General features: G+C 37.9%; 1 protein-coding gene across 1 annotated transcript in view; it reads left to right on the forward strand.

The window, feature by feature from the left end:
- TRHR (thyrotropin releasing hormone receptor) overlaps positions 1–10029 on the forward strand; it is a 40588-nt gene extending 30559 nt beyond the window's left edge. Inside the window, exon 3 of the mRNA XM_032416089.1 lies at positions 5893–10029. Within this exon, the coding sequence (XP_032271980.1) occupies positions 5893–6300 (408 nt within the window). The 3' untranslated portion in view covers positions 6301–10029. The remainder of the gene's footprint in view (positions 1–5892) is intronic.
- The last annotated feature ends 12988 nt before the right edge of the window (positions 10030–23017 follow it).

Consider the following 23017-nt stretch of genomic DNA (forward strand, 5'->3'; position numbering starts at 1 on the left):
TCCTTCCCCATCCAAATATATTGTAAAATCATTTTCCCCTGAAGATTGTATCACACTGTTTCTCAAGGAATTTTACGTCCTGGTACAGAGGCTTGTAAAGAAGCAATCTTTCCTCTCATCACATATCTCATGCATTGCCCTAGCAAAATTGTCAAGGCTTAAAAACAACGGCCCAAAGATATTTTCAGATTTGCATCTTTGCCCCTTTATTTGGGATAAGGAATAGCAACAGAAATAAAACTTCAACAACAGTGTATGAAAGATGACCTCCCGAACATTTTTTTCTAGGTGTTTGCATCTATAATGAAGAAGAGCTGTTAAAATCCAAGCTATGGATACACTAAAAACTTGTGAATATTTTAGAAATTTGAGTTATTAAACTCAATCAAAGGTATTGGGAATTAACTAAAAATAATTATGAGTGGGATTAAATGTATTCTCTATTATCCCACTGGAGATGTATTTTCCAATTGATTAATTTTAGAAACATCATTATATTTATTTTACTCCACACTTCCCTAAATTTTGTAAAATATATTTATTTCAACAAAAAGCTGAAATGTATTAAGGACTCATTTTATTAATTAACCAATCTCCACTTAAAAGAGATTTTTCAATATTAAAAAATAAAATGTTTGCAAAAATCCTCTAACAAAATTTTGGAGTATTAAAATCCAATAAAGGATCATGTCTACAATTTTGAAATAATTCTTTCCATGCCTGAATTTATTCAACATTTACTGGGGGCTATCTTCTGTCACACACTGTACTAAATCCCTGAGGACAAAGAAATTAATAAACTTACTCATCCCCTGAAGAAGCTTACCATGTATTAGAGAGGTGGACAAATATAGATCATTGCAATAAAAAGTTTTGGTAGTGTTGTCAAAGTTTGCCTGGGGGGCTGTGGAAGCACATGGCAGAGATATTAACCTTGAAACTGTAGCTTTTCTTAAAGACAGTGCTCCCTCACTGACATTAAGTGAAAAGAGGTAGGTAGATATTAAATGTGGGTTCAATGTTTCACCTGACAATTGTAGAGAAAAACACAAAGACAGATGAAATTCAAACTTTAAGTTTGGAAATCTAGCAGCAACATGTATGTTGGATTTATGCTTAGAAGAAGTTAAGTGTTTAAGTGACGACAATGGGGATAACACAGTAGAAATCTCATCATTGGAAATGCAAAAGACTTTCATAGAGAGAAAGAGCAAAGTATAAAGGAAAGAGCATGGGCTTTGGCTTAAGTAGACTTGGGTTGAATCACAGCTTTGTCACTTACTACTCATGTGTCTTTAGACAAATCACATACATTCTGTAAACCCCAATTTCCCCATATGCAAAATAGAGCTAATACTAGCTTACACATAGAGTTATTATAAGCACTAAATAAGCTAATGTTTACATATCTTTACCATGAGCCATCATAAAGAACTCAAATGTGATAGTAGCAACCTCATTGTGTAGCAAGCAGAGATTCAAATACAGGATGCTTAGTCCTTGGCAAGGAGTGGGAGGATGTTGGCAGGTATAAAGCAGTGACCTGATGTCAGAGAACCTGGAGTACTAGACAGGAGACAAAGACAGGGATGTGAGTGATGATGATGATAAAGATGATAATTACTATATCTCCTTCTAAAGCTCAGAATATTTATCACTGAATTAAGTCTTTGATTTCCTAGGACCAATTAAAGTATTTACTCATAATCTTAAAAGTCTGCTCAGAAAAAAATTAGGCTTCAGTTAACCTCTTGACTGAGTAAATCCTTCTTAATCTCTGAAAGAAGTCAGAATCTCTGGAATAATATTTTACTTGGTATTATATGAACCAAGGTGAAAATTACACATTCTCACACAGAACAACTTCTCTACCCCCAGTGAGCAAAATATGAAGTGTAACTACCCTCCATGCACTGAGTCTGAAGAGAAGCTCAGGGAACAGTGAGTGAGGCAGAACAGGGGACTTGGGGCACATTCTTGGAGGGCAGGGAGAGCTTCAGGAAAGTGACAAAATGGCCCTAGAAGGGAGGGAAAGAGTAACTTGAGAGCAAGAACAGTTCTTTGCTCAGGACAAGATGATAGAGAATGAGCAGCATAGAGATTAAGTTTAATTTAACACTTTACACACAGCAGATGTTCCAAATGTTGGCTGTTGAGTGAATGAATTGAAATATTTTAAATAGAGGTGGTTTTGACATGAAGATCAAGAGTTAATTAAACACAACTTTCAACTTCATTTATCTTACAGAGAGGAAATATAAATGTAAAAGAATGACCTCAATAGTCTGAAGGACATGGACTCAAATCCTAAGAATATCACTAGTATTTTTCAAGTTTCCTCAACCATAAAATAAATTTTATAATCTACAAGAAGTTTGTTCATAAATCAGATATTTATGAAGAGCTATACCTAGGGCGCCTGAGTGGCTCAGTCGGTTAAGCGACTGCCTTTGGCTCAGGTCATGATCCTGGAGTCCCAGGATCGAGTCCCACATTGGGCTCCCTGCTTAGCGGGAAGTCTGCTTCTCTCTCTGACCCTTCCCCCCTCTTGTGCTCTCTCTCTCTCTCTCTCAAATAAATAAATAAAATCTTTAAAAAAAAGAGCTATATACTTAACTCATAGTAGGTGCTCAATAAATATTGGTTCTCTCTCCCCCGGTTGTTCTTTTAATGCTCTCCTTAAACATAACTTTAATTCCAGTCTTAAATTCTTAGCATGCAAAGGAATAAAAGGAAAATTCTAAGATATATCTTCTGGAGATTCAATTCTAGTGATCTCCATATTTATCTTCTATGATTATGTCACTGGATGGATTATACAGCAATGAGCAATGCATTCAGAGGAGTATTGGCAATAATTGATCAATTTATGGTGATTAGTATACTTTATAAAGATTTTAACAAGTTCATCAAAACACATGGGATATTTATATGGTATTATAAGATCCACCTATGAAGTTATTTTGGGAAAAAAAATCACACAATGGGATCGATCTTATTCCGTGAAAGGAATTCCAGAGAACTAATGTTATGGCCAACCCAAGAAACTATAGCATTTGGAGAATTCACCAGTCTACCTAAAAATCCTATGAAGCTGTCTCTGTTATCCTCAAACACAGATCAAAGTAAGACTCTTCTGTCATACTCAGTACCTATCTCTTAGAATCAGTGCACACAAGGAGTTCTTAATATCTACTGGAAATACTAGTTCCTGCCTTGAGAGTAGATGGATAGCTCATAGGTGGCACTGCAAGGAAGTAGTAGAAGTTGTTCAAAAAGAGACAGTAATGGTTAAAAAAGAAAAAAAAAAAGACAAAGCCTATTTGTGCCCATAGATGAAAAGTCTTACAGCAAATATTTGGAGAGCCAAGGAAAGAGGCAATTACTACAGATCCAGGAAGAATAACAGCAAGAGAGTAGCCTCACTCCCACAATGTAGGATACAAGGGGTTTCCTAGCTAAGGTAGAAGAGATATGGCTAAGAGTAAAACAGAGCCCCAGGATCAGAAGACTAAACGTGCTAGGGAGACAAGGGAGGTTTTCCAACACAGGAGATCAAGATGGATTCTATTACCAGGATTAAGTACAAGGTTGGAAGATGAATTTATAGTAGATACTGATGACAGAGTACGTGTCTAGATGTAGAATCTTTATTTCTACACTAAAGACCTTTAAAAAGCCCTCTCTCAAAACAGGATCCCCCTCAATGCCAGAACAAGATAGAAGCTTCTAGTACTAGCCTTAGTAAAACAGCTGGAAGGTCAAAAGGGATGGGGGGAAGAATCTGTTCCTTCCATTTTGGGTAGTTTCTAAGTTCAGAACATCTAGAAAGTCTGGGCCAAGAAAGCTGGAATTTCTCAAAGTCTGTGAGAGACTAGAGGTAACTGAAAATTTTATTTATTTTTTTAAATTTTTTTATGATGTTATGTTAATCACCATACATTACATCATTAGTTTTTTTTATTATTATGTTATGTTAATCACCATACATTACATCATTAGTTTTTGATGTAGTGTTCCATGATTCATTGTTTGCACATAACACCCAGTGCTCCATTCAGTACATGCCCTCTTTAATACTCATCACCAGGCTAACCCATCCCCCCCTCTGCTCTAGAACCCTCAGTTTGTTTCTCAGAGTCCATAGTCTCTCATGGTTCGTCTCCCCCTCCAATTCCCCCCCCTTCATTTTTCCCTTCCTGCTATCTTCTTCTTTTTTTTTTTTAACATATAATGTATTATTTGTTTCAGAGGTAAAAGATTTTTTTATTTTTATTTTTAAGTGATCTCTACACCCAACATGGGACTTGAACTTATGACCCCAAGATCAAGCGTTGCATGCTCCACTGATCAAGGCAGCCAGGGGCCCTTGAAAACTTATTTTAAAATGTGTAAAGTGTTGCTTTTGAAGAAAAGCAATCAATTATTATCTTCTCCACCCAAAGGTAACCACTGCTACAATTTTAATACGTCCTCCATAGAACTGAAATATTATGGTCTCTTTATATTGTCATTAACCAAAGGATAATATCTCCATAGTGCTTTAGAGTTTCAAAGCCCTTATCATGTTCATTATTTTTAAATTTTACTTTCTCAATATCTCTATGAAGTAAATGAACAATATGATCAGGCATATTTTCAGATGTAGACATGGAAGTACAGGTGAATGACTTCATTAAGGTCTTAAAACCACTTAACATGGACAAAACCAAATGATCTAACTCTGAGTCCGGGTCAGTCTCCAGAATCTGCTAAATTATGCTCTTTGATAATCTTGTCCCTGGGCAATCTTGGATATTAACCTCATCCTACCTACTGTCCTAGCTCCTGTGCATGGCTTGTTCTTAGGAGTAGGGTCAACTCTATATAAAATTTCAAAGTTTGTTTTCTCTGTCCTGCATCTCCCTTTACCCTGAAGGAGAGCTGTATGGTGGGAAGGGCAAAACTTTGGATCCAGGCTGACTTGGCTTCCAGTCCCGGCTCTAAGACTCTACCACTTCCGCCAAAGTACCTACCAGCACCTGCATTTCATTTTCTAATTTGAAAAATGGAAGATGCAATACCTATTTTGGAGGATTTTCAGCCTTTTAAATGTGATAACTAGATCTAGTGTCTGGAACATAGTAGACGTTCAACAACCGTTGGCTTTTTTAAAAGACATTTTATCCTTTTCCAACTATTGTGTTACCCCATTTGATTTAGGGGAGCAATATTGGCTCCATTTTACAGATGAGCTATAAGGTTAAGATCATTTCTCAGGGCCACATATAAGGTAAGTAAAGACGGGATTAGACCCTAGGTCTCCTAACACTTGTCATAGACATTTTTGGTGGCCTATGTCGCATTCTCTTAGCTGGCCCCTGATTTCAGCCATTGCTACAGTGGATGGTTCCTGCTTGCAGAAAACATCCTGAGTCTGGTATTCATTGCCCCCTAACTGTCTATCTTTTCTGCCTCAAGGTTCTCTTTAAAGCCCCCATGAGTTTCCATGCAGGAGAATCGTGGAAGTGTGGGCCAGTTAAAGCCCCCAAGGGCACTCCTCAACAAAGCGGAGATTGGCAGCCAGTGGATAAATGCCCCGGCCTCTCTTTCCCTGGACAGATAATCCAGAAATGCATTACTTGATCCACAGTTGCCCACAGGGGGAGTCATCGCAATAATACACCCTGTTTTAGCTTTTCTTCTATCACACTCTCTCTTTTACCCTTAATCCTGCTTCCTGGGATGATCTCACAAATAAACTGCCTGCATTTAAGCCCTTGTCTCAGACTACCTCTTGGGAACTAATGGTTGGCAGGGGTTGGGAGGGGAAGGGAGGTGTTTTATTTTCATTTGTTTGTTTGTTTTGTTTTTATTTGTGTTTGCACTGCATTTCTCTTTATTTCTCCATAGGTCACCAAGATGCTGGCAGTGGTTGTAATTCTGTTTGCCCTTTTATGGATGCCCTACAGGACTCTTGTGGTTGTCAACTCATTTCTCTCCAGCCCTTTCCAAGAAAATTGGTTCTTGCTCTTTTGCAGAATTTGCATTTATCTCAACAGTGCCATCAACCCGGTGATTTACAATCTCATGTCCCAGAAATTCCGTGCAGCCTTCGGAAAGCTCTGCAAATGCAAGCAGAAACCAGTGGAGAAACCCACTAACTACAGTGTGGCCCTAAATTACAGTGTCATCAAGGAGTCAGATCCCTTCAGCACAGAGCTTGATGATATCACTGTCACTGATACTTATTTATCTGCCACAAAAGTATCTTTTGATGATACCTGCTTGGCTTCTGAAATAACCTTTAGCCAAAGCTGATTCATGAATGAGAAGAAAATGGACCACAGAGTAAATGAGAATCTGTGCCGTTATCAGCCCAAGAGGAAACAGCCAATACTTGTACATGAAGACAGAGCAGATAAAGTCTTTGCTAAGGCTCTAATAAATCCTGGCCCAAGATACTTTAACCCATAAGAATGATTCATATTTTCCTTCTAGTATCACAAAAATGTTTCCCCCAAAATGGAGCAGATTTGTGAAAGAGCCAAATGATAGATACTGAAAGTGTAGCTCTTTCCATTGAATCTGAGAAATTCACTGTATTTTCTGGGGCTGTGAAGTTTAGATAAAATCTAGACATTGATTTAACATTATTCATAATAAATGTAACTTCTCAAACTCCCCCAAGTTATTGGTACAATTAGTAATTTGGCGACGTGTAAATGTTTAAATGTTTGCATTTAGCATTTCATTTTAACACAGTATAGTGCTATTTCATGAATATCTGAAACTACAGGGAAAAATAGAAAAAAATTATTTATTGAGTAAAAATGAGATTTCAAACAGAGTCCCTGTAAGAAAAACAAAAACAAATGTCATAATCCTTATAAAATTCTGAGATGGTTTTCTTTAATTCCAGTGTGTTTGGCACCCAGTGTTACATTAGTTTCAGGTGTACAACGCGGTGATCTGACAGCAGCATACATTATGCTGGGCTCACCGCACGCAGAGCTGCCATCTGTCACCGTGCAACGCTGTGACCCTAGCAGGGACTATATTCTCTCGGCGGCACCTTTCATCCCCTGAGATAATTTTTATGTCCTATAAAGTAGATGTCATCATTCAACTCTAATGTAAAATAAACCTTAAAATAGCCAGAATTACAAGTTGAGAAGACATGTAGATGTGATTTTTAGATGAATCCAGCTCTTAACCAACTCTTTGAGCCTCCAAAATGATGGATGAGACAAGAGAAAGAGCAGCTTAAATAACTATGAAGATACAAACTAACAATGTAAGTAATTATTGAAAAGTGGAGCCAAGACCCAGTATTTAAGATAAGGCTTTACTTTTTCTCTAAAATTTTTAAGGAAGAAAATCCTTTTTGAGCATTCTTGTGTAAAAACTACTGAGCCATGTCAAGTGAATCCTTCAAGTGAATCTAGCTTTAAAAGTCTGAAACATTCTCAAAAGCTTAGTTGCTATTCTAAGTCAGCCAAAGTCTATTACACTTCCAAATGAAGACTCCCCTCAGAGCATTGTAGTCTATGGATTTTTAACTTGTCTACAATTGCCTTTTCTTCCTGCCTGCTTGTCATTTGTAGGTTTCCATTTTTTGTTTTTTTTTTTTAATACTAGTGATAGTTTGTTTACAGATTCTAAGTCAAAGCAAAGCAAAATTCTGTTGGCTTTACTTTTAATAGAGCTAAAACTGATTTCATCTCATCATTAATATCTTTATTATGTATGACTTATACCTGCTATTCTATTGCAGTGATTATAAGAAGGGTGTGAATGTGAATTTGCCCAAGACATAGGGTCAAGGTCCAATTTAATCCCTTCCAGATGGCTCACCTTCTGGGATTTGGCCAATCAGTATCTCCAAGTATATTTCCTTGGTGATGGTTCAATAATAGCTCATTTTTAATGGTGAAGTCAGAAAGTACTGGGTACTGGCATTTGCCCTTTCCAGCCTATATTCCTATTTCATGGATTTTTTGTAAACCTAATCACTAATGACAATTACCCCTCCCCACCTTCTTTATGAAGAATACATCATTTCTATTTTGGAAACTTCAGTTTTAAAATTCTGCTATGTGGAGACTCTGCCATCCAGAATATCAGACCAGAATATGCTTTTGAGAAAACTGGCCTCATCTATTCCAGGAAGACACTCTTATCCTGTCACTGTATCAGTCAACAAATGCAAGCAAATGTTTATGGGAAATACACTAAAAGTATCTGCATGACACCAAGAAATCTATTTTAACTGACTTTTCATCTTGGATTAAATATTAATATTGGAATTATATGGATAGAAGCACCAGCGTGACCCCACCCCAAATCACAGGCACGTGTGCATCTGCATACAAACATACACACACCTGTGCCTAAGTTGTTTAACAGAGGGGGTTGGAATATATTCGCTTTTTTGTTAGGGAAAGGGGCTGATATCATAACAAGCTACGTCTCAGGCTTGCTGGTAGGTACTTAAATCACGTTATCTTCACCACAGTCTCACTACAGCTGTGATTTCTCTGATAATAAAACCAGGGATCAGGGATCAGGGATCAATGCAGCTTCTCTAAATTGTGTAGATACCGAACAGAGAAAATTTGTCTTTCTTTTTTGTTCTGATGACAACTTGTGACCCGATGGGCTAAATAACTAAAAAACTAAATATTTTGCTGAGTGTAATATTAGGTGTTGAAAAAAATTATAATTAGTTTTACATGTTATACACAGAACACAATGTACTCTTCTCACCATTGGAAATTTAATTTAGGGGCTCAGTTTTTCCATTTCCACTTTTAAAGAATTATTTGCTAATAACCTGTTAGTTTTAGACCGCATGGGAAATTCAAGAGAACATAGTTCATAGTGTTTCAACTCTAAAGCAAATGCCGTTATGAAATTAAATGTTCCCATGCAATGTCCAATAGGTAGTTGGGTTTACACAGAAGAGATAGGACTTTCTAAAGTATTCTTTATCACAGTGTACTAAATCATCAAAAAGTATTTCCTTAAATCATCAAAACTTAATACACCATCAAATGAAAAATAAAGAACTTGAAAAACATTGCTGATGGAGTAGAGCACTATTATTAAGGGCCTCCCTTAATAAAATCCCTTGGGTTGCTTTATTACTTCCAATTTCATTAATTGCTGAATGTCTTTGGTTAGATCTTGCACCTGAGGTAATTAGGTAAAGGTCACAGGTCACAAATAAAACAAGCAAATGTAAATTCCCTCTTAAGACTTCTTCCATCAGTATTGTGAGTGTATTTCTAGAGCTTCACTGCAACACAAATATGCTGAAGAGAAATGAGAAAAGTCCAAACCATGTTCATTCTTAAACAAGCTAAGTGGACAGAAAAATACACTTTGAAAATATTTCCAAACAAATGGCTGGTTTGAGCTAAACAACTAGTAAAGTAAAAGTAAAACTTTAACCATAAGGTTTAGCGTAACTGAATCTTAAACTTGAATTGTCTCATTTTCAGAAGAATGTGTTGGAATACTAAGGACAGTATGTCTTAGTAAAGGTGGGTCCATGCAATTTTGGTCTGCTCTTAAAGATTAAAAGAGTTACATCATTCTTTTGTTAAATCTGTAAACTTGATAGAAGAGAGACAATATTAACTTTTGGAGGAAAAGCAGGTTTTAGATAGTCTACCCATGATTCTGTGAATTCTATAAATACTATATTTAACATTATTTTTGCCTCTCAACTACAACTCACAAAGGGTTGGAATATTCGTACACAGAGTAAGGAAACCAGGTGTGAAAGAGCATCCACAAACAACTGGTCAGTCCCAGGTTCAAAGAAAACTTTTTCAAATGTTTGGAATCACTCATTTCTCTTGGAAGAAGCAGAGGATGAAAAGCTCTAGCCATTTGTTCTCTGTTTATCTTTAGTTGTCTGCAGTAAATAGCCATCAAAACCAAGATTTGGCTGAGGGAATGTAAGTGTTCAGAATAATACTCATGAAGAAGTCTTACAGAGCTCTATAATAACAAATACATTTTTCTCTCCTCCCTCCTCCCCTCCCCCACTCCTCCTCCCAATCAAACTCTTATCTCTCCTAAAACATGGTTTTCCTTAGAGCAGGCAATTTCATCTGACTTCATTCAAGACTAAACCTGGACATGAACTATCTTAAGGAAAAGTGCAAATACTCTTTCAAATATATTTATATGTAAGAGAATATTTTGTTGTTCTGAATACTTTCATGTTTTCATAAAATCATGTTCCAAGTATGGGAAAACGGATGCTTCTGACATTTCAATTTAACTTAAGTCCCCATTTTCATGGTGGGGCTCAGGTGTAGAATTGAGCAGCTCGATGTGGCTTCTTCCTCACAGAACCAAGCGGAGGTTTTGCATCTCAGAGCTTCAGTGAGAAGCCAATGGAAGAACACTTCACATGTGAAAAACCACTGCAGAGACGTGTTTAAGGGAACCAAAGGCTCTTCCCATTCTTAAGGATCTCATAGTCCAATGAGGAAAAACAAAAACCAACGTGATACCATTTCAAGATATAACAGTTGGCAATATTTAGAATACAAATAGAGGTGTCAAAAATGTTTTAAAGAAGCAATTGTTAAGATAATTTATGTATTGTGATTCTTTTTTATGAACTATAATTAGAAATATCAATTAATTTAATTGTTAATTTCATTGATTACACACGGGAAAAAAGGTCAGATAAGGCCCTGTAATATTTTTGTTTATATGTTCGGTCTGTAAGTATAATCTCAAATCACTTAGCAGAAAATCTCATTTACAAATTTGCACACTAGGGAATAGTTAGCACCAAATGGGCTATCCTGACGTAAATAAATCTTGGTGGTTCTAATTTTGATATTCAAATAATCTCTCTTGAAAAGAGTTGCCATGAATGTTTGTATACAATGTTGTTAGGCCTGTTTACATTCTTCTACACCAAACACATTCATGGACAATCCAACCTGGGGTGATTGATTTATGCTGTAGAAATCCGGTCTGGAAAATTAAAGGGGCTCAGTGAAATGGTACAGCTGGGACAGCACATTGTTGGAACTGTCAAATCTGGATTCAGCAAGAAAACAAAAGACAGTTTTGTGGCCAAATTCGCGTAATGTTCACCTGTGTGTCCTCATGGAGGGGCATCTGGGTCAAGTCCATACTGCAGGCTCTCCACTAGAATAATGGAAATGAAAGCACTTTGAAAATTATAAAAGAAGGATGGGCTAAGCAGTGGAGTTGGCTAGAGCTCCTGCAGCTTATTTGAGCCCCGAAGCAACACTCTTAAGTGATTATTTTGTTCCTCTCGGAATAATGGACTTAACTTTTGTGCATGTGACTGTTCTTTGACTTGCAACAAAGAGAAAGTGTGAACTTTCTCAAGAATGTTATGGACTGTTACTGATAAAGATGGAAACTTTCCAATAAAGAAAAAGAGATACAACATGGTATCAGAATAAGAATCCACCTAACCAGAGGTCTGAATTCAGAAGTCAATAAGAATATTCTCCAGATTCCTGGAACGGCATTAGATGCTCCAGTAAAGAGGCCAAGTGTTCTGTTCATTCCTTAGCTAGCAATAATAAACCACTCCCACTTTGGTACATATAAGAATGACCTGGAAGCTTATCTTAAAATGCACTTCATTTGGCCCTGCCCCCCAAGAGATTCTCCCTTTTTAGGTGATTTTGATGCCTGTAGTCCCCTGACCACACCTTGGAAAACTACTGAGTCCTGGTCCCTCATGTAAAGCCTTTAAAGCTCTTATTTATTGCACAATTCTTGATAAGCAACTACATGGAAAACCTCTCGTGAGTAAGCGTATTTCATCTTTGTATTCCACAAATTATTTAAACTTGGATGATGTCCCTAAGTATCTGTTAAATTAATGAACAAATCAATCCCAAACTAAGGCATATATTTTAAAAAATTTTCTGGTGATGCCCAATTTGCCTGTAAATCTAGCCTCACAATAAGATAGCTAGTTCTATTTGGGTTTTTTTGTTTGTTTTTAAACAGTTTTCAGCTCAGGGAAAGGCACTGCATTAAGTGTACTGGATCATGGTCAGAACTATCCCTTATATATACATAATGCTTGAAATTTCAGTAACACTTTCGTGTCCTAATTTAATAATTCTCCTGATTTAATAATGAAAAATAAAGAAGACTAACACATTGTTTCTGCCCTCAGGAGATTATAATTTAGTGACAACATATTAACAGAGAAACATATAAGAAATGCAGAATACATAATTGGAAGCCAAGTTGTATGATTTCAGACTACAAATAACTGAGTGCTTCAGAGCAAAAGGGGCATTAGTGGGACCTGGAGTAATTAAGGAAGACTTTGGAGAAAAGGTAGAACTTCTTTCAAGGATACATTTGATTTAGATATTTAAAGGAAAAACTACATGTGGGAGAAATAAGATGAGTGGAGACAGATGTAACAGATCTTAGGGAAGGCCTCTGGACATTAAGGATAGATATCCAAATCATGTCCATTTCATGAGGGATTAATTAAGGAAGGCAGCTAGTCCTTTAATATTTGCCACTACCAATAAAGCTCCAACTAAGGGAAAAGTGAATGAAGTCAACTTATATTTGGTGAGAAAATATTCCACCCATACAGTATGAGTATGAATATGAAGGGGAATAAAGCTTCTAGGTCAGCATGTTTGTTTTCTAAACTTTGTGAATTTCATTTATTATTTATAGAAAATACACTACCCGATTTGTCTTATAGGTGTTATAATTCTAAAAGTGTTCTTATAGTCTTGATTTTCCAAGGGAAAAAATATATTTGTATACATATATATATATATATATCTTTGTTTCTATATCATATTGTCACAATATATTTAAAAGTATTTATACCTGTGTATATTATTCAGGGGTCCTTAACAACGCTGGACTTACCAAGTTATCCTAACCATAGAAATCAGAGCTAGCTCAGGGACCTAGGCCCTTCATGAGCTTAAGCTTCAAGATTAAATATAAAATTGAAAAGCATGTTAGTGCTTAGCTTTAGATTACTTCTGACGACATCATAGACTCGCATGTTGCTTATGATGTGCTTCTGAATGTATTGGCTTCCTTCTATCAGTTTTAGAAAGTTGTATGCTGACTCGCTTCATTACTTGGGAATTAACTGTTGTGTCCTTGTGGAACAAAGGCTCTTCTATAAGAAAGGGCAGTATTACGTGTGCTGCTGTGGAAAACTGTGTGTCTGTCCCAATATGTGTACTGTGAGCAATAAAGAATCAAACTGAGAGATCTGGCTCTTCAGCTTTCTTTTTCTTCACAATTATTTAATTGTTGGTGTTATTTAACCCTAAACCACTTGCCTAGAAGACTTCATTTTAATCCAGTGGCACTCAACATGATCCACTTTAGGTTTGTTTGTTGGTTGGTTGGGATGATTATAAGTAATACACAGATAGACATTTCCCTTTTTAATAATAAATTTAATGTGTACTGGATGAAACAAATATAACTACCTCATCAAATTCATGATGTCATTGCTATTAATGAATTCACTTAATGTTGACATTAGATAAGACAAAAACCATGAGGGTTAAATAAGCTGAAGTTTGGGCAAGACTGAAGTAAATCTTTCAAATGTCTCTAACTGTCCCTTTTTTAACAATAGCAAAGTAAACTCAAATACTTGTGTGTTATTGTAAAGCAGATTGCTCCATTACCTTTGTAATTCCAAGTAATCTCCAATATATCTGGAATAAACAGGCAAAAATATACAGACTATAAAGTTCGGCTCTGTGTGAAACTGGATTTAGTTAGTCCCTGGGGCCACCGCTCTAGTAAACAGATGCCATTTGATAAAGTTCATTTTGGCATGTAAAAGGAAATGCTTGCTTAAGTAAATCTCAAGCTTCGCTTGAATGACCTCATTCTTTCATACTTGGAAAACATGGGGGAAATAAAATAAAAAATATTCTTGAAGCACTGTAACTTTCAGTGAACAAGAGAGGATTCTTTGAATCCTCTTTATTCAAGAATAAAAGAGTCTTGCCACCACTATCTACCTTTCAAACTATTTGTTCTTATATTATGATGTATAACACTTCCAGCCTATGTAAATTTTTCTCAGTTCCCCCAGGTAATTAGTTTAGTGTGATTATACCAAATAGCATATTCCTCATTCCCAGAACGCCTGAAAATGCTGTAAAAATCAATGAGGACATGTTTTTTGCTCCTGTGGTTAGCAAAGCACAGTGACTAGCACAGTGCCTGGCATACAATGGATCCTCCACAAATATCTATTAATGGATGTAAATGAATGTATTTATTAAAGGATTAAATTTAATGAAAAGAAAGAATTTCATACAACAGATAATAACTATTAAGAGTGTAAATTGCATATAGAAAAGTCCTAGACCTCCTAAATCTCAAACACCATCTACCTTTTCATATTAACCTTAAAATATGTTCAGCTTCATGATTAAATACTGTTTCCTCTGACCTGAAAATCCACTCAATGCTCAATCTGCCCACCCCATCCACTCCACAAAACTGCCAACTCTGCTGCTAGATTTGTCATAAAAGCTGAGGTAATGTAGATGAATCTGTGCAAATAGATTTGCATGGTGGTAGCAAGCCACTTGTGGAGCCTTGTGTTCCATCTCCTCTTTAGCCCCCAAGATTTCAGCACAGCTGTGGTGGACAGTTCCTCACCCACGGACACTCTCCCATCTCCAGCAAACCAAAGTGACTGCTTTCTTCCTCACAGCTTTCTCCAAAGCTGTGGAAACTACTCAGCTTGAGGATAGGCAGCCAAGAATTAGAGAGGGGTTAAGCACCCCTTCGGTGAGAGACAGGAACTGAGGAGGGAAAAGTGAGGGAAACAGTGAGGGACAAATACTCCACCCTCTCTTTTGGTGGAATATTTCTGAAACATCTTCAAAATGGTTCTTAAGGTTCAGCATGATTGAGACCCCATTCTCCACATTGGTAGCCAACTCAAAAACATACCCTTCATTCACTTTTCTTCCTTCCTTGTCCCACTCTCCCAACTTTCTCACTTCTGTTTCCTGAATTTACTTCCAACATGTAATATGTCCACCCAAATCCTTGTCTGAGGCTTTGCTTTAGGTACCATTCAGTGCTACAATTTTTCTAATGAGTGGTGGATCAGATGCCATCATCAGAAAGACACCAAGAACAGATCTCATTGTATTTCTAATCAGATTGCCTTCTAAAATCTCAAAGAGCTGATATTGCATATATATATATATATATCAGTTATTACACCTCTAATATGGTACAGTTTTATGAATCACAAAAAAGTTGCTTCTCTATACTAGTGAACCATAATGGATCTTGTCAATTCATTTTTGTCTCCTCATTCTCTCTTACGTAACTCATAAGTACTTAACATATAATCATTGCACCTGTAAAACAGAGATAGAAACACCTAATTTATGCATGCACTGTGGAGATTAAATTAAATGATACATAAAAGTAGTTATAAGATACATGGCCAAGGATATGTTCTCAACATTAATGATTACTAATCAGACTCAAAACTAATCAGAATTCCAACCATATCAAGTTACAAATATTCATTAAGAAATGTGTGCAAAGCACTTTCCTACATGCTAGGATAAGACGAAAAGGCAATAATAATCATCCTCAATAATTTATGATCTTACTAAAAAAACAAATGCAAACACTTAAAATTTAGGTAACAGCACAATATTTAACTAGCAGTTCAAGATGCCAAGAGAAGCAAAAAGGAAGTACGTGGTAAATTCCCCAATTATTGACATAGAGAATAGTTGCCAAGAAAATTGAGAGAGAGATCCTTCCAGGCTAAGCCAGCAAGAGGAGGCAGTGGGATTTGACTTGAACGTTCATAGTAAGATACGAAAGAGAAGGTATCAGTTGGAACAGACAGAAAGGGAGGCATTTGAAGCACACCTCAGCAAATGAGAAGGCATAAGATGGCATAGACAGAGGAATGTGAGAGGAACTATGGAAAATTAACTTGCTTACAATAGGATATCAAGAGCAGAATAACAGTCTAAATCAGGTAATGCTCATTTGAAAAAGGAATTTTGCTGGGCTGTTTTCTTTCAAACTAAGACATCCTGAAAATATCAGGCATGAAAATAATACTATTATGGACCAAATATTTGTGTCCCCCTGAAATTCATATTTTGAAATTCTACCCGAGAGGTGATGGTATTTGGAGGTGGGGCTTTTGGAAGTGATTAGGTCATGAGAATAGAGCCTTCACGAATGGGATTGGCACCCTAATAAAAGGACCACAGAAGCTCCTTTGATCCTTCTGCCATGTTAGGTAGGACACAGCAAGGCTACCATCTATTTATGAGACACCAAATCTATCAGTGCCTTGATCTTGGACTTCCCAGACTCCAGAATTATGAGAAATTTCTCTTGTTTATAAGCCATCTAGTCTATAGTATTCTGTGATAGCAGCCCAAATGAGCTAAGACAAATACTATTTTGCTTAACTTGTTTCTGGTTTAGAATAAATAGAAAGTAAACAGAATGATAGTACTATCTTTGAACCTGTCTATAAATCTAAATTATTCCAAAATAATATGTTTACTAAAACAAAATTTAAATGTTGATCATGGAAGTCAAGGAGGAAAGCAGTTTGATCTAGAATGTTTTCCTGATGAGTCCCAAAATTATTTTGACATTTACATGTTTTTAAAATTAGTCAAATGGCAAAATTAGGCCAATCCTCTTATCAGAATCACTAACAAAATTTATAACTGTCAAACTATAATTCAAGTGCAACAGGGATTTTTTTTTTTTGCAGAGAGCTTTTTAAATGGCTCTCACTTGAGTCAGTTAGCTTCACATTTTGTTATATAGCAGTGTAAGCCAGAAAAGCTCCCTCCTAACCCCAAACATGCACACACACACACTCCCAGATAACAGAGTTTATAGAAGTATAAAATAATAGGAAGCTCAGAATAACCATAGACATATTTTTTCTTCACTTTATCCACACATTTATTCATCATCTAAAATATATTATGTATCTAGTACGACTTTGGTCATTCTAAGGTATTAAAAAACAGACTCTGGTTGGGGCGCCTGGGTGGCTCAGTCGTTAAGCGTCTGCCTTCAGCTCAGGTCATGATCTCAGGGTCCTGGGATCGAGCCCCGCATCAGGCTCCCTGCTCGGCAGGAAGCCTGCTTCTCCCTCTCCCGCTCCCCCTGCTTGTGTTCCCTCTCTCGCTGTCTCTCTCTCTGTCAAATGAATAAATAAAATCTTAAAAAAAAAAAAAACAACAGACTCTGGTTGACTCCGGCTTGTTTCTAATGACAGCCTTTACCAACTTGCTCTCAGAGAAACTCCAGCATTGATGATTAAAATGACATTTCAACTTTTACCCCACACTAAACCTTGAATGTCACATGTCTTATTATGGTAGGTGACATCGTTGTGGCAACTTCCAAGTTCTGAGAAAGACTAAGTCTTGAATTGAAAAAAAAAAGTAATCGGTGACAATAATAACAATTAGAATATTTGTTTGTTTGTTTAGCTTCTTAGTCCTATCAGCTGTGACTGGTTGGAGGTTTACAGAAATATCTTGAGACACCACCCCAACAGTCAGATGAAGGGAAGAAAAGCAAGAACAACAACAACAAAAAAATTCAGGATCAATGAAGATAACTCTTCCAAATATCATATTCTGTGTTAGATCTATTGGAGAAAGAGTTTTTTTAGTGTTTAATATTCAATATTTAATGTAAGCACCCTTATTTCATGCACAATCAGTCATTTTCTCTGGGAAGAATATAATTAGTTACCAGAAGGACTTGAGACAGCTGAAAGAATCAGTGCCCTTGCTTGGAACATTGAACACATTCTTTTTAATGCCAAGATGTGAAGGATGTGGAAACACTGATTTTTATAGCTAAATGGTGAACTACAGCTTATTTCAAATCGGACATTTGCTAAGTTTACCCACATCACACATTGTTCATCTAGGCTATAGTTCATACTGTCCTGCTTGCTGATAAGAGAGTGATGGACATTATTAGTATGAATTAGTATGAATTGCTACCCTTTAATTTCTTTTTTAAGACTTTATTTATTTTTTTAAAGATTTTATTTATTTATTTGAGAGAGAGAACATGAGTGGTGGTGGGGGTGGGCAGGAGGGGCAGAGGGAGAGGGAGAAGCAGACTCCCCGTTGAGCAGGGAGCCGCTGTGGGGCTCCACCCCAGGACCCTGAGATCATGACCTGAACCAAAGGCAGACGCTTAACCCATTAAGCCACCTAGGTGCCCCTCTTTTGTTTATTTTAAGATTTATTTATTTCAGAGAGAGAGTGCATGCATGCTTTTGAGTGAGGGTGGGGGGCAGAGGGAGAGGAAGAGAAGCAGACTGCCCATCTGAGTGTGGAGCCTGAGGCAGGGCTCCATCCGAGGACCCTGAGACACTGACCTGAGCTGAAACCAAGAGCCAGTGGCCCAACCAACAGAACCACCCAGGTGTCCCTCTGTCCTTTAATTTCCTATGTCAGTTACATATATTTGGATTTTTTTAAAAATGAATATTGTTGTATCTTATGACTGGAATGATATAGTCAAATAGAGTGACACTTAGAAAATCCAGAGGGATTGAGACCCAGCATCAAAACTGCTACTTCCATGAAGCAAGCATGAGAGGGAAGTTGAGGTGAAGGCCACCTATCTACAGAATCGGAGAGGCAATCCGGTCCATTAGGAAAAATGGCATCCACATAATTCAATTTAAGACAGCAAGTGGGGAGGGAGCATCTACAATGCGCCAACACTATGACTGGTGGTATACAAAATGCACTATGTGTACTAGATGGGCAGCTATTTGAATACTTAAGTTGCTAAAGGGTGACAGATTCTTTCTTTAAATGTTTGAAGCGTTACTCTTAGTACCTCCTCTTCTTACTGTTCACCTTCTAGAAGTCTCAATGAAACTCCCTTCCTGCACCATCATCCTCCATTCTCACCCCTCTGTCAAAGGACAGTGAACACAGCCCACAAACCACCCAGACTGCCAAAAGGCAGCTTTTACATTTGTCGGTGTCACTCTTAGGAGGATACCGCAGGATACCGCCTTCTACAGTCTCCTATTGTTAAAATCACACAAACCAAATAAAAAAAGCCTTTCTTATCAGATTTTAGAAAAAGATATCAAATGCAAATATACCAAAATAATGGAAATGCAGCAAAAAGGGTGATCTTCTCTGCTAATAATTTGACATTAACTCAAAGTCTCCCAAGGCAAGAGTGCAATGTCTCTGTTTCCAAGTGAATTGAAATCTGGGGCCCCAAATAGGTGTTTGTGCTATCTAAAATAGAAGCAAATATATTCCGAATTTTCCTGGGTGTCACCAGTCCACAAACACAAATGAAGTCACATTAATACTCAATTTCACTGGCTGGTCAACCCGCCTGCCTAACCAGGGGGCGTCAGCATCCCGTTCAGTTATTAGGTGCGGACCTGAGGGTGTATCACATGGCTCAGATCCTGTGTCATCTTGTTCTTCAACCTCAGCCTACTCATTCATCCAAACCACCAATGGTTATCATCCCCCAGATGCCATACTGCCATTTCTCACCATGATAACGTAGTTTTGCGTACAGAACCATCTCTTTTGACTTCAAAAGATACAAAGCCTCTGAGTTGCCAGGAAGGACTGCACTTCTTTTCTGCTCCACATAAAATGCCTCCCTCCCCTACTTCATATCATCTTTTGTAATAAACCTGGTTCTGTATACCACTGCTTATGTTCTGTGTATAACAATGATTCCTATGAAAATAGCCTCCAGCCTCCACCTGCAAATGTTCTCTTGCTAGAAGATCAAATCCAACCTAGGTGCAAGGCTGAGGAAAAACACCACATTGTCCTTTGCCTCCCTCCAATCTCTGCTTGACTCAGACACTTTTCACAAGACTTCTGCCTCCGGTCTTTTTCTCCTTTAATATAAATCAACTCACGAATGTAAATGATGAAGCTCCCTGGCCCAGCAGAGCAGCAGACTGAATCCCAGTTTCGATTCAGTGAAAATTACAGTTGTACTGAAAACAGATTAAGTATGAGGAACGAAGTAGGTGTTGCTGGTTTACTACTTCTTTTGGGGACTTGAAAGAGCAACTATTAAAGGAAAGAAAAATTCAAGGGTTCCTTAGCTTGCTGCAAATCTGAGGTCAGCCCTACCCGAACAAGAAGGGTTTTTTTTGTTTGTTTGTTTTTCTTTTCAAACAAGAACTTTTGATACCAACTTTAGACCTGATCATTCATGACCTCAGACTGTCTCTGCATCAGCAGGCCCCTCAAGCATTCAGGTGGCATGAATGAGGAAGGGCCAAAATGAGACATATTTGGCTCTTATTAGCCTGTAAGTGATCAGAAAGGAAAAAAAAAAAACTGCAAACTGCTTAGTTTAACCAAAACTGACATCTGATAAAAACGGAATTTTGAAACCACCCAGGGAAATGTAGCTGTTAAGATGCTAAAAGCAAATGTATTCAGTGGTATTCATTCTGCTCTCCAGCCGTTCCTCTGAAATCCCACAGACCATACTGAGAGGACAGCACTCCAACCAACAACCTAGACCCGCTGATTTTATTCAGTGCATTTGGAGGGAGGCCACAGAATCTGCTACACTCTACTTTCTCTACAATCTGTAACCGTTTAGTGATGGCTTCACAAAATTCAATTTTATGGTGAAAAGCTGCAGCATTTCTCTCTCCATGTGCTAGAGACTATCCAATTGTTCATTCCCTCCATTCACGGCGGTCTCAGGAGAGAGTGAGGTCTACATCTTCAGTTGCTGGTAAATACAAAACAGAATTCTGTTAGCAAAGGAAGGATGCAAATCAGAAGCTTAATTTTGGTTTGTACATGCCAATCACAAAGCAGCAGCTCAGCCAGGCCCCCTGAACCCAGTAAGACCAGAGTCAAATAAGCATTCTTTAAATGGAATCCTGGAAGTCCGTTTCTCTTCTCGCATATTCCCTCTCCTGGAGCGCGTTGCCCAGCGATTAAAGGTGTGGAATTCATGCAGAGCGCCTGTTACACCGATGAAAGCACACACAGAAAACTGGGGGACACGCTGCAGCATCAAGTACTGTAATTAAGAAAATTGTCTTTATGCTTTTCTATGAATATGAATGTGCATAAATGGCAGAGCAATGCGGCCTCTTCATTAGGAAGAGAGCCTGCTGCCGGAGAGGCGCGCGGTCTCCAGGAGATCCAAGAAGGCTTAGGAGAAATAGAGTCAGAAGCCAGTGCATCTCAGTAAAATGTAGGAGCCCAGATACTTGCAAATAGAAAAATAAAAATGGATGAAACTTGCAACTCGAGTGCAGATGCTGACACATTAGCCTGGGCCAGAAAGAGGACAGAAAGCACCAGGGCAGAGTGTCATGGCTGAAAGACCCCTGGGGACAGTGCCAGATTGAGCTCTAAAAGTGGGTTTTCCCGAATTTTTGACTACCTGGCCTCAGCACTGCTCTTCATACTTTCCATAACTCCTGCCCAACCCAGAACACTTTTGAACCCTCCCGTGTTCGGCCCGTTGTGCTTCGCCTGACAGCGGGGCTGGTACAAGCTGTTAGTTATAAAAAGAGCTGAGGACAAGTGCAGAGAGGCATTGGCCTGGGCTTGCAGAAGCACCCCATGCCTGGCTGGGGAAATGGAGCGAGGCCTTGGTCAAGGGTGATGGGAGAAAAACTCTCTAAAGGCTTGATATGTAAGGGAAGCCATTTTAGGTTGATTTCAAAGTCAGCATGACTGTACATAAACTTTGTTTAAACCCAAAGCCTCATTTATGGCCCACCAAGCATGCAATCTACACCTGCTGTATGAGTGAGTAGCCTCAAGGAAAACCAGCTTGTCCATCAAAATTCCTCCTACCTGCATTCCTTGACGTTAAAACTGGTGACTCCTGCCTATATGTTATTCTATAATCTTTTGAGCTTTTACAAGAAGTAAAAAAGTCTATAACTGTAAAAACTAGTACTCTGTTGTTTGTGAAGATTGGGTTTCTTGGGCAGCTGCCCTCACTTGGGCTCAGTTGTTTGTGAAGATTGGGTTTCTTGGGCAGCTGCCCTCACTTGGGCTCAAAGAAAATTCTCTTTCTTTCTTTTAGAGATTTAAAAGATTTGTTCATTTGCATCAAAAGGGTCACCTTGAGGAAAGCAATGAGGTGACACTGAAGACTGAGGAAGTAGATCTGGGGGACAAATGGAGTCCAACATGACAGGGGCAAAGAACAGTCAAGAACGAGGAAATAGGGCCCATTGCTTGGATAGTGTTTGCACTGAAAAGGAACAGTTACATCGTTCTAGAGCAATCTCTCTAGTAGACTTAGTGACATATTCTAAAGCAGTCCCCAAATTCATTTTACAATGACCTTGGATTTCCTTGAGTTCAGTCTTTCAGTTTGAAGAGGCTTTTTAAAATATTACAGAAATGGGACACCTGGGTGGCTCACCCAGTTCGGCATCTGACTCTTGATCTCAGCTCAGGTCTTGATTTCAGGGTCATGAGTTTGAGCCCCGTGAGTTTGAGCCCCTACATCGTGCTGGACATGGAGCCTACTTTTTAAAAATGTTACAGGAGCATTTAAACTCATGCATCTGTTGTTCATCGCAAATAAATATTTATAATAGAGAAAAATTAGAAACAATCTAAAAACAACATTAGAAGACTAAGTAAATTATGGTATTCTTATAGATGGAATTTCATGGGACCATTAAAAAGATACAGCATTTGTGTAATCTGATTTTCCATGCTTTTTATGTTTATAATTTGACTATGTTATTTTTATGTAAGTGTTTAAAATCCTTTACCCAAGGAAGAATTACTTGGACAGCCCCCTTATTTTTGTTTTTTGGGTTTTTTTTTCTAGTATAAGAAAGTGAGCACTCTCAAATTCGTGTAGCTGGATCAGGTCATGATCTCAAAAGAGTTACCTAGGAATCCAGAGGGCTTCTGGGAGACAACGGGTCACAGCCCCAGCACTCCCCACCCTGAGA

The sequence above is a fragment of the Phoca vitulina genome, unplaced genomic scaffold (genome assembly GCF_004348235.1).
Source record: "Phoca vitulina isolate PV1807 unplaced genomic scaffold, GSC_HSeal_1.0 scaffold18, whole genome shotgun sequence".
Taxonomy (NCBI): Eukaryota; Metazoa; Chordata; class Mammalia; order Carnivora; family Phocidae; genus Phoca; species Phoca vitulina.